We start from the raw sequence: 15,788 nt of genomic DNA, 5'->3' as shown, positions 1-15,788 counted from the left end.
GACGGAGAGTCCGCGGGGGAGGGTCCAACTGGATAATTTAACCGGAAGCCCTAAGGCGGGGCGTTGAGCCTTAGGTGACATGGCGGCGGCTGCAGCTGTAAATCGAGGGATTCGGGCCAAGCTGGGCCTGCGTGAGATTCGCGTCCACTTATGCCAGCGCTCGCCGGGCAGCCAAGGTGTCAGGTGAGGCGTGATGTGGTGAGGCTGGAGGGCGTTGGGGTGCTGGGGTCATGACCTTGTCATCCTGGATGTTTGGGGAAGCCCGCGGCCATCCAGTACGCGAGGTGCTCTCTCCGGCCCCGCAGGGACTTCATCGAGAAACGCTATGTGGAGCTGAAGAAGGCGAACCCCGACCTGCCCATCCTCATCCGCGAATGCTCAGATGTGCAGCCCAGGCTCTGGGCACGCTACGGTGAGCGCGGGACGCTTGGGGTCTGGGACCCCTGTGGGGAAACAAGTGTTCGGCAAGAGAAAGGGCCGCCCACGGACACACACACACACACACGCACGCACCCACCCCCACGAACTTGGATTTCTGCTTTGCTGTCGACCTGTAACAGATTTTTAAAATTTACATTCATAAGCTTACAGGATGCTTTGTGCCCCGACTAGCATGTGGGGGCGGGCCCTATCCTGTGTCGTGACCAGGAATTGCCGTTATGTCATTCAGAGCAGGCTTCAGGTAGCGGGACAAGACATGCTGGTCAGTCCCGTCAAGGTAGGTCCTTGCAAATTACGTGGGGGCAGTGCCGTTTCAGATAGTGTGAGAATCTCAGTAATAACCTGAAGTAATGACTGTCAGACCCTTAATGCAAGGCTCTGTGCTGATTGCTTTCCTGCCTAAATCTTATTTAATCTTCATTAATTATATGCGGGAGCAGTTTTTTTTCTCTTTGTAGAGATTAGAAAGCTGGATCCATTTTATGGAACATAACTAAGGTTATATAACTAGGATACGATAGGGTTGAACCGTTACATTTGTTTTCCTTTTCTAGAATGCATTTCTGCCAGACTTCTATGGTTGGTTCCTTGTTACAATTCAGGAGTTAGTTCTGAACTTAAATGTCACCTTCTCAGAAAGGCATTCCCAGACTGGTTATGTAACATTGCCCCTGGCCCCCTTTTATATCTGTTTAAGTTTACCACAATCTGAAAATTACTATTATGTTGCCTAACATATTAGGCACACACTAAATATTTATACTTACTGAATAATGGTATTGTAGGCATGACTTAACTAACGGAAGTCTTGGGAAAGGGGGAGGTCACACTAAGGCAGATGGGTTCTAGTAGTGGACAACTGTAGTATGCCATGCACTAAAAATTTTGGGGAGTTCTTTCAAAAACCAATGTAGTAGAGAAATAGAGGTAGACACTAATAACTTTATTGTATTATACCAGATTATGGAAGCCATAGAATGGGCACCCAGTCAACTCTAGGGCCATACAATGCATTGCTACAGTGGTTAATAATACCTGCCATACTCCTTAAAATTTCCTTGAAACACTGTCCTATTGTGGCCACCCAAAATCAGCTAAAATTGTAGTTGAAACAGAGCTTCCTGGAGGTGTTTCAGACCCATTGGATAAATTCCAGGCATACCAAATACACCTTGATCATTCATGTCTCTTAACTACCCTAACAAGACTTTAAGTTGAAAACAAAAACCTTTTCTTATATTTTGGTATTTCCAACAGTGCAGGGTGGATACTTACTCACCATCCTCTCTCCTCAGCATTTGGCCAAGAGAAGAATGTCTCCTTGAACAACTTCAGTGTTGATCAGGTAACCAGAGCCCTGGAGAATGTGATAAGTGGCAAAGCCTGAAGCCTCCACTGAGGACTAAGAGCAACAGACCCACAGCCTGGGCTCTAGTGAACTGAGTACGATGTGGGAGAACATATTCTTCTGTTCCTTATAAAGCTTGTGCTGAAAAATGCCATCTCAAGGATGTTCTTTTCCTCATTCCATCTTTTACCCTTTATTGTGCAACTACTGAGTCAAAGCAATTTAATGTAAAAATAAATAAAACTTTATTCTGTCCCATCAAAAGCCACCAGCTGCTGGAGCAAAAAAAGGGGATTCCAGGGCCCCATATGAATGCGACAATATCAAGTTCCCTCTGGTCCTCCTGCCTGGACCACACTGGGTGAAAGAAGAGGAGCTGGGGTCCAAAGGTTTTGGCTTAGGCTTAGGTGTGGGAGCAGAGAGCATGAGACGACATTATGGTTCTAAACCCCCAAAAGGGGCTCTGTGAGCAAGGAAGCCCCCACTTGGGGGGAGGGGGCAGGGGTGCAGAGTGGTGTGAGTGACACTGAGAAGCCACGTCACCCATGAAGAGCTGTCTGCTGGAGAGCATGCACACGATCCTGTAGCTGTGCCGCTGCCTCATGCCTTCCCAGGGCCTGCAGCCCTGATTCCTGCAGGAAGGCCCGGGCAGCCTGAGGGCAGGGAAGGAATGGATTTAATATCTGGGTCCCTATGCCCTAATACTTGATTCCCACAGCTCTATGGGTTAGCCCACCTGTTCTTGCGAGAGAATGCATTCCCAAGAAGAGGATGGAAGTTCTAACCTAAAGCTCACATAGGTTACCCAGGCCCAGAAAAGCAACTATAGTTAGGACCAGAAGGAAAGGGGGCCATGGTGAGGCCAGAGGCTTCAGAGTGAGGATTGGGGAACAGGGCCGGAAACCTACCTCTGGCCGATAGAGGAACAGCAGTTGCAACAGTTCCAAACTCTGGCCTACAACTTCAGTGTCGGACAAGGCCAGCATGCCCAGCAAAGAGGGGAGCAGGGGCCCTGGCCACAGATGCTGGCAGTAAGCAGGACCCTTCTCTGCAACGTTGCACAGAACTGTGAGCACCTGTGGGCAGATAGGTATACACAGTCTCCACAACTGATGAGAGCTAAAGATCGTAATGATAGCTAAGATATGGAGCATTGATCACATGCCCAGGCAGTGTGCGAGGCACTTCATATGCATGTTCTGTAATCCCCACAGTAACCTCAGGATTACTATTGCTAATAATAAATGAGGAAACTAAAACAAGGGGGTTAGTTGGATTTGCCCTTAGTTAAGTAACTAGTAAAACCACAGTTTAGGGACTCAGACCTAGAGTGGTCTGGCCCTGAAGCCATCCATCGCGCAGCACCTGCCCACTCTCAGCTCGGGGCCCTTCAGAGGGCTGAAGCCTGCTCCCATTGTTTCTCCAACTCAAGTGACCCCAATACCTACCAACGCGCTGACCACATTAGATACTGGCAACAACTGCAAGAGGGGCTCAATCAGATCCAGGGAGAGCAAGGAGGTACAGAAACCGGGACTGTTTGCTGAAAGGGAAAACGTCAGGATGAGGTCCCTCAGGCTGAGGCCTAAACTGCATCCCCCCCCATTCCTACCCTGTCTCAGCCCAGGCCATGAGGAAGAACTCCCAGGATCTAAGGGCCAGGCTCGGACAGATTATGGTGTGTACCAGTGAGGTTGTTAAGGAGCCAGAGGCCCTCCGGAAGCAGGCTGGGCTGTTTCTGCAGGAAAAACTGCAGAAGGATAAATAAGGCTGCCATGACACGCTCATCTCCGAGCTGCATTTGCTCTTCCACAGCCTCTGCCGCTGCCTCCGTTAGCAAGTTGCTTAGACACCGAAGCACAGGGCATGCAACCTGCAAAGACCAGTTGGAGGGTCAGATGTAAGGAGGAAGAGAACATCTTCAGACTGGAGGAGGAGCAGAGTAGGAAGAAAGGCCGCCCAGATCTTGACCAGTCCTTTTCACCTACCAGCTCCAGTCCTGCATCCTCGGTTCTCTGGACAGCCCCAGCAACGTCCAACAGCAGTAGCCCCAGAGTGGACAAAGCCCCATGGGTGATGAGCAGGGTGTTATTGACCTGGCTGGGCAATAGGAAGCAAGCAGTCACTACTCAGTCAACCCCACCTTTAAGTTGGCAAACAGTCTAGGGCCTGACCACAGAAGGAAGAAAACACCCCGATTCCAGAAACCAAAGTTCAAGAACTTAAGTGTCATGAAAGGGAGCCCCAGGGGAGGTCTGTGGCACTTTCCCAATTGGCCTGTTACCTGCAGATGATGTAGTGAAGGCACCAGGCAAACTCCACAGCAACCCCAAGGGTCAGCTTTGGACCAGGTTGCAACAGTCGCAGCATGTGCTGGGGGAGAGGGGAGCCCAGGACAGAGCTGCCAGCAAAAGAAGTGCTATGAGCAGGAACCACAGAAGGCAAGAGGCCAGTCACTCTCCAAACCCTAACAGCAGGTAGGAAAGTGTCCAAATGCAAAATTCTTCCCAGCCAGACACATGACACATGGAGTTAAAATGTACAACAGCTTTGGAAACAAGACTTGATAAGGCATCCAGGGGCTATACTACCAAGTAGGTCACACCTGCCTGCGCATCTGGAGACACAATTTTACTTACGGGATGATCATGTCAGGAGCTTCCTTAGCCTGCAGAAGCTGGGACAAGGCATATCCAAGGGCTTCCAGCACAGTCAGATGTGGGGACTAGAAGCAGACAGGGTGGGGATCTGACGCTGGGAGCTGAGCCGTAAGATTTTCTGAGACTTTCAACCCCTTAGCACAGGACAAAGACAAACTGCCTAACCAAAGCAGGTGGGGCATGTGGAGACAAGTGAGGGGAAGGTTGCCCAGGGAGGGAGAAAGGAGATGGATACTTACATGGATGCATGCAGCCAAGGCTGGAACAATGCCCTGTGGCAGCAGCTGCCTTCTCACAGCTTCACTTTCCACGATCAGGTTTCCCAGTGTATACAGACAGAGTTCCTGAGAGCAGGACAGACACCAAAGGCACTGGGCTTGGCTCGCCTCAAGCCTGGGCGTGAGGGGTGGGGCACACGACACTACAGCCTTGTCCCTGAGGCTGTGGGCACAAGGGGCTAATGGGAGATGATAGTATCTATGTGGCCGGACACATCAGGGGAAACAGGTTTTCTTCCCTCTGCCAGCTCAAACTGGACCCAAAAGCACACTTTTTAAATCTGAGAACAAGGTAGGAAGGGAGACAGGGCTTACTATAAAGTCTGAGCTGTGACTGGAGAGGTAGGTCAGAAGGTAGGACGTGGCTGGCAGGCAGGCCTCAGCTACCGCAGACTGTTCCGAGTGAGAGAGCTCGTGAAGGCACCGAGCCGCCTCGAGCTGCAGCAGGGCCTGGCTGCTGGTCAGGAGTCCGACCAGGGTCTGCATGCTGCCCTCCAGCCTACGTGAGTGGGCATCAGAGTCCTGCTCAGCCTGTGGCCCATCCCTTCCACACTCCTGTCCATCCCTCAGAGCACCAGCCCCCCACTCACACCACTCACACTGACCAGATGAAGATCTGCTGCGTCTCAGGGTGCTGTAAGCCCCGACGAAGGCGGACCAGAGCCCTCTGTCTCTCCTTTTCCTCTGTCCCCCGCTTGGCTAACTGCAGGAATTGCTGGATCTGGAGCCCAGCATACAGAGAGGAGACATGAAAAAAGCAGGTTGTAAGTCATGCTCCGCTCGCCTCACCTGTGAGCCAGTATTGCACCATCTCTTGAACTTGTCATTCACACTAACATGGCTAATAAGTGCCAACTTTACAGTAGGATGGACAGAACAAACAACTGGGTTTAATGCCAGCCCTGCCATGTATTCTATAAGGAACCTAAACTTGAATTTCCCACCTGAAAAACAGGAGTAACATCAATGCTGCCTTTTCACGGGGTTATTTTCATGAATAACATTTAAAACTATTGTAACCTTCCTGCCATTCTCCATGCAACCTACACTTCAACACCACCTAATGCAAACCTGACTTGGTTTTTAATGCTTCCCAGCTTTTGCGCCATATTCCTCTTGCCTGGGATCCCCTCCCCAGGTCCTCCACTCCCTTAAAAGTTCTGGTCCTGTGGGAAATTAGATCTTTCTGGAATCCTCTGATAGTCTTGGGGTTTCTATTGTGCCTCATGTTTCCTTCATGACAGGGGATAGTTAAACCTGTCTCTTCCACTGGGCTGTGAGCGCTTCAGACAAAGGGACTCTATAGCTTGTGTATATCAGTACCTAGCATAATGTCTTGGCATAAAGTAAGCACAACGAGCATATGGTATAACCTTGACGTAGTGCTTTATAAACCCATGTATGTAAACATAGATAATATAACACAGGGGATGCCCAATGCTTGCTGAATGAATAAATGAACTAAAACTCTTTCATTCACTTAGTCAATACTGAGCATCTACTATATGCCAGATACTGTACAGGCATTTCAATTTTCAATGATGATAACTAAGATAGGGTCTAGGTTCCCGTGGATTTAAAGTCTCCTTGAAGAAATGATAATAAACAAACAGTTAGTATGATTAGTATTTCTGTAAATAGGCTGACAAGACAGAATACTAAGATGGATCCACTTTAGATGCAGTAAATGCAAAGGCCTTGAGACAAGAAAGAGCCTAGTATATTGTTTCAAGAACTGAAAAGGGGCCAGTTTGGCTAAGATGAATAAGCTGATAAGGTTGGAGGTAGGCAGAGGTTAGACGGTGTGGTGCTGGACTTTTTAGGTCACAGGAAGGATCTTGGTCTCTATGTGTTTTTAAATGACACATCTGACGTGTGGAGAATGGAAATGAAGTGGGGTGAGGGGAGCACGACGTACAACTTGCTTGGGGGCATGATACTAATCATACTAACTGCTTAGGAGATTCTGTAAGTATCCAAGTTAGAGCGTAGGGACAACTGCGACGGCGAGGCATGTAGACTCCAGAACTCTTCAGGCTGGGCCTTGATGATGTATTGATGTGTGGATGTGGGATGGAGTTGTTGAGGATGTTCCCCCGGTTTCTGGCTTGGCCCACTGGATGGATGGAGGTGTTGAAGGGGCTGCGTTCAGGTTTGGAGCGTTCCTGGAATACTCTAACAAGGAGTTTGGGGCCAGCCAGAGTAGACCTCAGCACGCACGCTCCCTCTCACCTCGGCTTCCCCGAGGATCCCAATCACATATCCCTCTTCAGCTTCCTCCGGGGCGACATCTCTCAGCAGCCTCTTGCTGACCAGCTGCTGCTCCCTCCGCGCAATCCGCAGTGCTGGGGGCAAAGGAGCCGGATGAGCATGGGTAGGGCACCCAAAACACAGAACCCCGTCTCCCCGCGGGGGGCCTCCTCACGCTATCTCCAGTCGTTATACCCTCCGTCCTCCGGTCAGCCCGCACCTGCTTCCCGCTCTCGCCGGCGACGCCGTAGCTCCTCCACCCCACAGCCCACCGGCCGGAGGCGGCCCTGCAGTCGGCTCCACATGGTGGGGCTGGGAAAACGCGCTCGGAGCAGAGCCAGGGAAGCAGGCCAGAGCTTAGAGGAAGGTAGGCACCGCGCAGCCTCAGTGCAGGACAGGACGGGAGGGCGAATGGGCGCGGCGCGGCGCAACGTGACGTGGGCGGAGCGAGGGGGCCTGACCAGAGGCCGGGCCGGGCGGAGGGCGGGGAAAGGAGGGGAGGGGCGTAGGGGAGGTTTGGAACGGGGCGGGGCGGGGCAACACCCACTCCGCCGGTGGGTGGTTTCTCTCCTCCCCAATTCTAGGAATGAAAGTAACTCAACCTAGACCCAGACTGCCGCCAATCAGTGCGTCACTTTCCACTCTGCAAACATAACCTCCCTACCCTTAGCACACCTTAGACGAACGGTTCAAAACCGCGAGGAGCTCTAGGAAGCAATGGAACACCAGTTCACTAAACACGGCTCCCACCGATGAGCGCTGGCCAACGCTGGTCATGCATTACCTTCTTACATGTTCACCATGACAATTTATCCCCATTTTAGACGTGTGAGGAAAATGAGGGCAAACATATAACTACTTCACTATTCTGCATAAAAGTGACCCTCATTATTTTTAGAGGAAAGTAATTGTTTCACCAAAGTTTGAGCGCCACAGATACAGGTACTGGGGAAACACCGGTGAAATAAAAACCTTCCTACCCTCAAAATCGGAATTCTGGCCAGCTAACCCCTACATGGTATAACCCCTGCATACCTCTCCACTCTCTACTGGAAGGGTGTTTCATCTTACTCACCCCTCCTGGGATCTTCTCTTTGTTCCCTAAAGGGGACCTGCTTTTTTCCTCCTCTGGGCTTTTGAACAGGCTGTTCTTCTGCCTACAGCCCTGTCTCTGCCCTTCCTCCCACCCCAAACAGCATTCTTCCCTTAATTAACACCATCCTTGAGACCTCATCTTCATCGTCCCCTACTCAGAACGACTGGATCAGTGCTCCTTTTGTTAGAGTGTATAACACCATATACTTCTCCTCAATACCCTTTTTGCAACTGTCATTAAGTTATAGTGTACTTGTCACCTCCCAAAGCCCCTTCCCAGCTCCAAGAGAATAGAGTCCTGGTAACACTTAAGAATTTGTATTGGTGGCCTGTAATTTTTAGAAAGCCATTACTTGGGCAAAAACCATTACTTAGGAGGAAGCTGAAGGGGGATATGTGATTGTTGTAAGTAATAACAAATCCAGGAAAGATCATTGTTCTTCAAACCAACTTCCTTCTCTTGAATTTAATTCCACCTCTTGGAGTCAACTGATGAAGGCTTCAATATCTTCCACAAAACATCTAGTTACATATCTGCAGTTCATCATCCTGTCTCCACATTTTGTCTCCAAGCCCAGCATCCAACCAGTCCCCGGATAGCCATTTATTGAGTACCTGCTGTGTACCATACTCTGGCTGGGGATAGGTCTTGACTGTCTTTGTTTGCCTCCCCCACCTACTAGAGTACTTGAGGGACTGTGTGATCATGTCAACATCTAAGGGCTTTGCACCAGCCCTGGACTCGGTAGGCAGATGATGGATATTTGTTGAATCGAGGTATGAGAGGGGGATCCTTGCAGAACCATTATTGCTCCTCTTAGCTTGCACCCCTAATCTAGAGCGCCTTTCCTAAAGTGACAGGATTTGCTATCAGGAGCCAGGCTTCAGTGGCCCAAGTCATGTGAATCAGAGGCTCTGATGAAGAAAGCAACAATCAGAGAGGCTGGCATCAGATGTGGCTCTAAACTTATAGACAGGTACTACTATTATCTCCATTTTACAAAGCAGAAGCCCAGAAGTCTGAGGCCCAGAAACTTGCCCAAGTCTCACAATATCAATAGCAGAGCTGGGATTCCAAGGCAGCTGAGACTGCAGAGTCAGTATATATAACACTGAGCTGTACTCACATGTTGGTACCCAGGGATGTCCCGTGACCTGGCCTGGCCTTAGGATGGCTGAGAGTATCAGGGCATGCCCAACAGGACACACAGGCACAGTGTGGGCTGGTGAAGCCTCCTTGTTTGAAATGGGGACAGATGTGAAGCTATTTCTGGAAAACAGGGGATGTGAGAATTCAACCATTGTATGTGTAGCTCTTTCTCCAGAAAACCAGAGGTGCAAAACTGCGAGGGCTGTGGTGAATGCATAGCCCCACTCCGCCCCACCCTGGGAGACTTGTTTTTTTTTCTTGGCAAAACAGGTGAGTTACTAATTAAGCCTCATTCAATATAGTCCAGCCTCTCTTTCCTAGGACACAGGAATTGTGAGGGGCAGAGAGCAGAAGACAGCTAGGTACAGGTGTCAAAACTATGTTAGAAATATCTTTTTTCTCAATTTCAGGACAAGGAAATGAAACTAAAATATTGAGCAATTCGGCCAATGTGTCTCTGTTAAACACTTCACCTTTAGGAAAGCTATTACTTTCTTAATAGACAAAGTTTGAAAAAAAAGAAAAAAAATAGAACACGTCAGCCAAAAGGGGACGATGAGTGTTGTTCTTCAAACCAGCTTCCTTCTCTTGAATCTAATTCTAGCCCTTAGAGTCATAGGATGAAATTCGCAATCTCCTCCACAAAATATCCAGTTAAATATCTGAGGATATTTGGAAGACTGGACTTGGGTGAGGGGAGGTTAATAGTAACCACCAAGACTAGGGAAAGTCAAGGAAACGAAGTGGGTAGAGTCTCTGGGATGCAGGCGGGGAAGGTCAGAGTCCTGGCCTGAGGCACTGGGGACCTTCCTTCCTCCACACTCTCCGGACGAGCCTCGGGCGCCTGACCCCTCGGGCGGCACTGGCCGGTGCAGAGCGCCCTTAGTCACCCTTCAAGATCCTTCCTGTTTCGGCTCCTCTCCCTACATTTTTTATTGCAAAATTTCCCAGAAGGTTAGTGAATGGAGTGGCTGGGTGGAAAGAAGTGACCAGAGTTCAGAGAGGAGGGACAGAGTGACACCTAGGGTTACATAAACTCCCAGGGGCCGTCGGCGCGTTGCCACTGCCCGCGGAGGCTGCACGGCGGTGAGGGCCGCTGCGGCGGAGGGGAAAGAAGCCGAGCCCTTCCCGGAGCCGGGGACGCAGACGCTCTGAAGCCCGCGTGGACCATGGTGAGTGGGGGCGGCCGAGCGGGGCTGTGGGGACGCGCGGGGCGCGCGAGGGCCGCCCTGACCCGCCTCTTACAGGCCCCCGCGCCCGACCTGCTGCTGCTGCTGCTGCTGCTGCTGCCGCCGCTGCTCGTCTCCGCGGACGCGCCCGAGCCCTGCGCGGTGGACGACGACGACGTCCGCTGCGTCTGCAACTTCACCGCCCAGCAGCCCGACTGGTCCAGCGCCTTCCAGTGTATGGCTGCCGTCGAGGTGGAGATCCGTGGCGGCGGCCGCAGCCTGGAGCACTTTCTGAAGGCTGCCGACGTCGACACAAAGCACTACGCTGACATGGTCAGGTCTCTGCGCCTGCGGCGGCTCACGGTGGGCGCCGCCCAGATTCCTGCTCCGCTTCTGGGGGCCTTCCTGCGAGCGCTCGGGTACTCGCGGCTCAAACAGCTGGCGCTCGAGGACCTGGACGTAACTGGCACGATGCCGCCGCCGCCCCTGGAGGCCATTGGGCCTGCGCTCTCCACCCTCAGTCTCCGTAATGTGTCCTGGGCAGCGGGAGGTGCCTGGCTCGCCCAGCTGCAGCAGTGGCTCAAGCCAGGCCTCCAGGTACTGGGCATTGAGCAAGCACACTCGCTTGCCTTTCCCTGTGCAGAGCTCCGCAGCTTCCCTGCCCTCACCACCCTAGACCTGTCTGACAATCCGGGACTGGGCGAGCGCGGGCTGGGCGCGGCTCTCTGTCCGCAGAAGTTCCCGGCCCTCCGGGATCTAGCGCTTCGCAACGCGGGGATGCAGACGCCGGAAGGCGTGTGCGTGGCGTTGGCGGCTGCGGGTGTGCAACCCCACAGCCTAGATCTCAGCCACAACTCTCTGCGCGCCACCACCGCGGGCGCTCCCGGGTGCGTCTGGCCCAGTGCACTGAGGTCTCTCAACTTGTCGTTCGCTGGGCTGGAGAGGGTACCTAAAGGACTGCCGGCCAAGCTCACTGTGCTTGATCTCAGCTGCAACAGGCTGCTCAGGGCGCCTCGGCCAGACGAGCTGCCCAAGGTGAGTAACCTGACACTGAACGGGAATCCTTTTCTGGACCCTGGAGCCCCCAAGCCTCAAGAAGACCTGATGAACTCCGGTGTGAACCCAGCCTGTGTGCGCTCCGCCCTGGCAGTGGGGATGTCAGGAACTCTGGCGCTGCTTCAAGGGGCCAGGGGCTTGGCCTAAGAAGAAAGAATTGGCTCGGACTGCCCTGGCTCCGGGGGAGCCTCTTCAGGACGTCTTAACCAACCACCTTCTGCCCCATATTCATTAAAGTCTTAAACAATAGTCCATATCATTCACTCAACAGATGTTTACTGGGTGTCTGCTCTGGGCTGGGCACAATGCTGGATGGGGAATCCATTATATTTAGACTCTCTTCCTAATTCTCTAGAAACCATACATGCCCTAAGAAAAGAACTTCAGGGGCAGAAGAGGAAGGGAAGTTGCCTTTCTAGGGCTCTGTGGAATCAACTCTAGGAGGAAAGGGTGGTTCTCTGGAAGGCTGTACAGAAGAGGAGACATGTAATCTAGGTCTTGAAAGGTGAATATCACTTCCTCGGGAAGGATATCCTAGGCAAAAATGGGCAGCACATTAAAGGGCTCAGACACCTGAAAGCGTATGGCCAGATCTGAGAATTAAAACTGATGAGAGAGGGCTGGAGATCATGGTGATGGAAGCTGGAGGCATTTATTCATTTGACCACCTATTATGTGCCAAGCGCTACTATGCTAAACCCTGTGAATATAGCAGGAATGAAGCAGAAGTTCTTGTTCATTCGGATTTCAGATTCTGGTTGGGTAGTGGAGGTAAGGGGAAGACAATAACATATAAAACAGACTATGGTAAGTACTGTGAAGAGAAAGGGGACAGGGTATTGAGGATTGATTCATTATATAAGATTGTTCGGGAAGGCCTCTCTGATGGGGAAATTTGAACAAATTCTGAGTGAACTGGGAAAAGGAGCTTGAGGATATCTGGGGGGATAGCATTTCAGACAGAGGCATCAGCAAGTACAAAGGTTCTGAGGTCTTTGGGATGGTAAAGAAAACAGTAAAAGAGGCCAGTGTGGCTGAAGCAGGGTTGGGGAGGGTGGAGGCGAGGAGGTGGTAAGAGATGAGGTTAGAGACTAGAAGGACCAGATCGTGTAGGGCCTTGTAAAGTAATGCTGCTCAAAATATGACCCAAGGCAAGTGCCAACTTCCAAATTGTTCATTACTGCACCATAAGGAGACAGGTAAAATAAAGTCAAGAATAAGTATTTGGAAACTTCTAAAATTAAAAATTTCACACTGTAGTGTGTGTTCCAGAAGCATGGTAAATGTAGAATATAGTAAGGACTTTAGCTTTTACTTTTAATAAGCTTAGGAGCCCTGCTGGTGGAAATGTAAACTAGTTCAACCATTGTGGAAAGCAATATGGAGGCTCCTCAAAAAACTAAAAATAGAAATATCATTTGACTCTGGAATTCTACTCCTAGGAATTTACCCAAAGAAAACAAGTTTTCAGATTCAAAAAGACATACGCACCCCTATGTTTATTGCAGCACTATTTACAATAGCCAAGAAATGGAAGCAACCTGCGTGTCCATCAGTAGATGAATGGATAAAGAAGATGTGGGACATATAGCAATGGAATACTATTCAGCCATAAGAAGAAAATTCCTACCATTCGCAACAACATGGATGGAGCTATAGGGTATTATGCTCAGTGAAATAAGTCAGGCAGAGAAAGACAAGTACCAAATTATTTCCCTCATTTGTGGAGTATAACAATGAAGCAAAACTGAAGGAATAAAAACAGCAGCAGATTCACAGACTCTAAGAAGGGACTAGCAATTACCAAAGGGGAGGGATGGGAGAGGGTGGGTGGGAAGGGAGGGAGAAGGGGATTGAGGGGTATTATGATTAGTATACATGGTGTGGGGGGATCATGGGGAAGATAGTGTAGCACAGAGAAGACAAGTAGTGACTCTGTGGCATCTTAGTACACTGATGGGACAGTGACTGCAATGGGGTATGGAGAGACTTGATAGTATGGATGAATGTAGTAACCACAATGTTCTTCATGTGAAACCTTCATAAAAATGTATATCAATGATACCTTAATAAAAATGAAAAAGTATAAAATAGAAAAAAATAGCTATGGGAACAAAAAATAAATAAACAAAAAATGAACTTAGGAGCCATCTCTCTCTTCTGGGCAGAAGTGACACATAAGCAACAGCACTTTATGAAGGGACTTGGAGGCCATCCTATAAGCTGTAAGGAGTCAATAATGAACTTTAAGTGGACAGTTAATGGAATCAGGTGTATGTTTGTAAAAGCCCACACAGGTGGCCTTGTGGAGGACGATCAGTGGATTCTAAGGGAGCATTGATGAGGTTATTGAATGAGTCCAGCACGGATGAGGACCTGACCAGGATGGCAGTGTCCATAAGGATGTTGGGGAAGGATGACTTCAAGAGCTCTGAAGGAGGAAGAACTGACGGGTCCCGGGATGCCTGAATGTGGGTGACATGCCTGAGGTTTCTGATTCAGTTAATGATAGTTTCATTCAGGAAGACAGAAACACAAAAGGAAAAGAAGATTTTTCCTGATTTCTTTGGCTAAGACTTTCTGTACTACATTAAATAGAAGTGGCTGATGAGGGCATCTTTGTCTTGTTCCTGATCGTAGATGGAAGGTTTTCAGTCTTTCACTACTGAGGATGATGTTTTTTAACATGAGAGAAATAGCTTGGTTGTATGCAGATGGGAATAATCCTGTAGAGAGAGAAAACCTGATGACTCAGGATAAAGAAGGGAGTTCTTCTGAATGAATGCCCCTGAGTAGGTAAAAGGGACTGGTAATCCACCAGTGGAGGGGTTGGCCTTAGTGTAAGCATAGAAATGAGCAATTTATAGTCCCAGGGTGGAAGGCAGAGTATCTGGGCAAAGATGCTGGTGAGTAATTGTGCTGACAGGAGTCTGTGGAACTTCTACAAAACTGAAGCTCTAAATATAGCACTTCGTATGGTGGCACATTGTTGTTTAGGACTCAACTCAAATGTCACTGCAACTCCTCCTGCCTCATCATCCTGATCATAGGGTCCTATGTTATTTTCTTCCCTGCACCAATTTCAATTTAAAATTATATTCTTTATATCTTTTTGTGTGTGTTTAATATGTTGAAAGCACCATGAGAGCAACAATTGTGTCAATCTTGTTCAGTTCAGAGTCTCCAGTCCCTAAGACAGTGCCTAGCATACAACGGGTACTCCATAAATCTTTACTACTAAATAATTAATTGAATGAATAAGAGGAGGGGGCTGAAGCTTTTAGTGCTGCCATGATTTAAGTGAGCAAACACACATTAGCATTTTCTTCCCTAGAATCCAATAAAAGATTTGCCTAACTGAGGTTGGAGACCATGTGCTATGTGTCACCGTTCTAGTTGCAAGGCATGTGATATCTTTTGATCTGATAATTCACAGTGGCCTAGGAGAGGGATTCATTCATTCAAAATTGGGGGGTGTTTCAAAAGAGAGATACTGAAAGATCCTGAACTCACATCCTCCCATGGACACACCAGATCTATAGCATCATATGGAGCAGTTTCCTCTGAAAAAAACCTTAAAAACTGGCAGAACAAAACTGCGGGTGGGTGCACAAGGCAGCCTAAGTGAGACTCAAAGATGGAGCAAGTTTTGCTGACAAGGGCAAGATTGAGAAGTGTGCCCCGGACAGGGAAGGAAGTGAGACAAGGACTAGGATATGGACAGAGAGAAGCAAGGGCACCACTTCCCCATTCGCATCTGGGGTGATGTGATGAATTTTATCCTACAAGATAGGATGGCGTTCATAGGATTTTCTTTTCTGATCCAAAATCAGTCTCCCTCTAGCTTCCTCTTTTGTTCCTATTTTGTCATCTGGAACAGACGTTAGTTCTTTTACTCAAAAATTCGTATACTCTGAGTCAAGCTTTTTTGCTCTCTTCCATGGCGTCATCTCTTTCTCAACACATTTCCCCCTGGCATTTCTTCTAATGCTCAAGAGTTCCCTCATTTTCCAGTTCAGGGGGCTCTTTCTGAGCTACTTAGAATTACATGCAGTGGAAGAAATTTGAATACTTATTCGGATCTTTGAGGTTATTAAGAAGTTGCTAGTATTTTTGTTTATGGTATGGTATGGTATTCTGTATGATAGGTATGATATTATGGTTATGTTTAAAAAAGAGTGGTTGACAAAGACATCACAAGAAAAGAAAACTATAGTCCAATATCCCTTATGGATATGGATTCAAGAATCCTCAGCAGAATGCTAGAAATTGACTCCAGCAATGTACAAGAAGAATTACACACCATGACTAATTGGGATTTATCCCAGGAATGCAAAGTTG

General features: G+C 49.1%; 3 protein-coding genes across 15 annotated transcripts; 2 read left to right on the top strand and 1 right to left on the bottom strand.

The window, feature by feature from the left end:
* The first annotated feature begins 25 nt into the window (after positions 1-25).
* On the top strand, positions 26-1,943 carry NDUFA2 (NADH:ubiquinone oxidoreductase subunit A2). Its single transcript, XM_017652157.3, is given in 4 exon segments — positions 26-183; positions 306-412; positions 1,737-1,819; positions 1,821-1,943. Coding segments are annotated over 4 exon segments (321 nt in total). The 5' UTR covers positions 26-79; the 3' UTR covers positions 1,848-1,943.
* Positions 1,944-2,039: 96 nt separating this feature from the next.
* Positions 2,040-9,668, bottom strand: TMCO6 (transmembrane and coiled-coil domains 6). Of its 13 annotated transcripts, none has more exons than XM_073221810.1 (12): positions 9,200-9,668; positions 6,960-7,072; positions 5,327-5,448; positions 5,043-5,226; positions 4,689-4,793; positions 4,429-4,514; positions 4,074-4,208; positions 3,778-3,889; positions 3,476-3,662; positions 3,238-3,332; positions 2,698-2,865; positions 2,040-2,442 (listed from the first exon to the last, which is right to left on the bottom strand). In XM_073221810.1, exons 1-12 carry the CDS (start codon positions 9,372-9,374, stop codon positions 2,329-2,331), a joined length of 1,596 nt encoding a protein of 531 aa, XP_073077911.1. In that variant the 5' UTR covers positions 9,375-9,668; the 3' UTR covers positions 2,040-2,328. The 13 variants fall into 13 exon arrangements, with proteins under 13 accessions (XP_073077911.1, XP_073077913.1, XP_073077912.1 ...); XM_073221812.1 differs by having other exon boundaries at positions 4,074-4,190; XM_073221811.1 differs by having other exon boundaries at positions 5,333-5,448.
* A 359-nt stretch (positions 9,669-10,027) lies between these two features.
* CD14 (CD14 molecule) lies at positions 10,028-11,696 on the top strand. The gene is made up of 3 exons (XM_017652156.3): positions 10,028-10,176; positions 10,266-10,394; positions 10,470-11,696. The coding sequence occupies exons 2-3, from the start codon at positions 10,392-10,394 to the stop codon at positions 11,592-11,594; spliced, it is 1,128 nt and encodes a 375-aa protein (XP_017507645.2). The 5' UTR covers positions 10,028-10,176; positions 10,266-10,391; the 3' UTR covers positions 11,595-11,696.
* Positions 11,697-15,788: the final 4,092 nt, after the last annotated feature.

Source organism: Manis javanica, chromosome 14 (genome assembly GCF_040802235.1).
Source record: "Manis javanica isolate MJ-LG chromosome 14, MJ_LKY, whole genome shotgun sequence".
Taxonomy (NCBI): Eukaryota; Metazoa; Chordata; class Mammalia; order Pholidota; family Manidae; genus Manis; species Manis javanica.
This window is presented reverse-complemented; position numbering and strand designations above follow the sequence as displayed.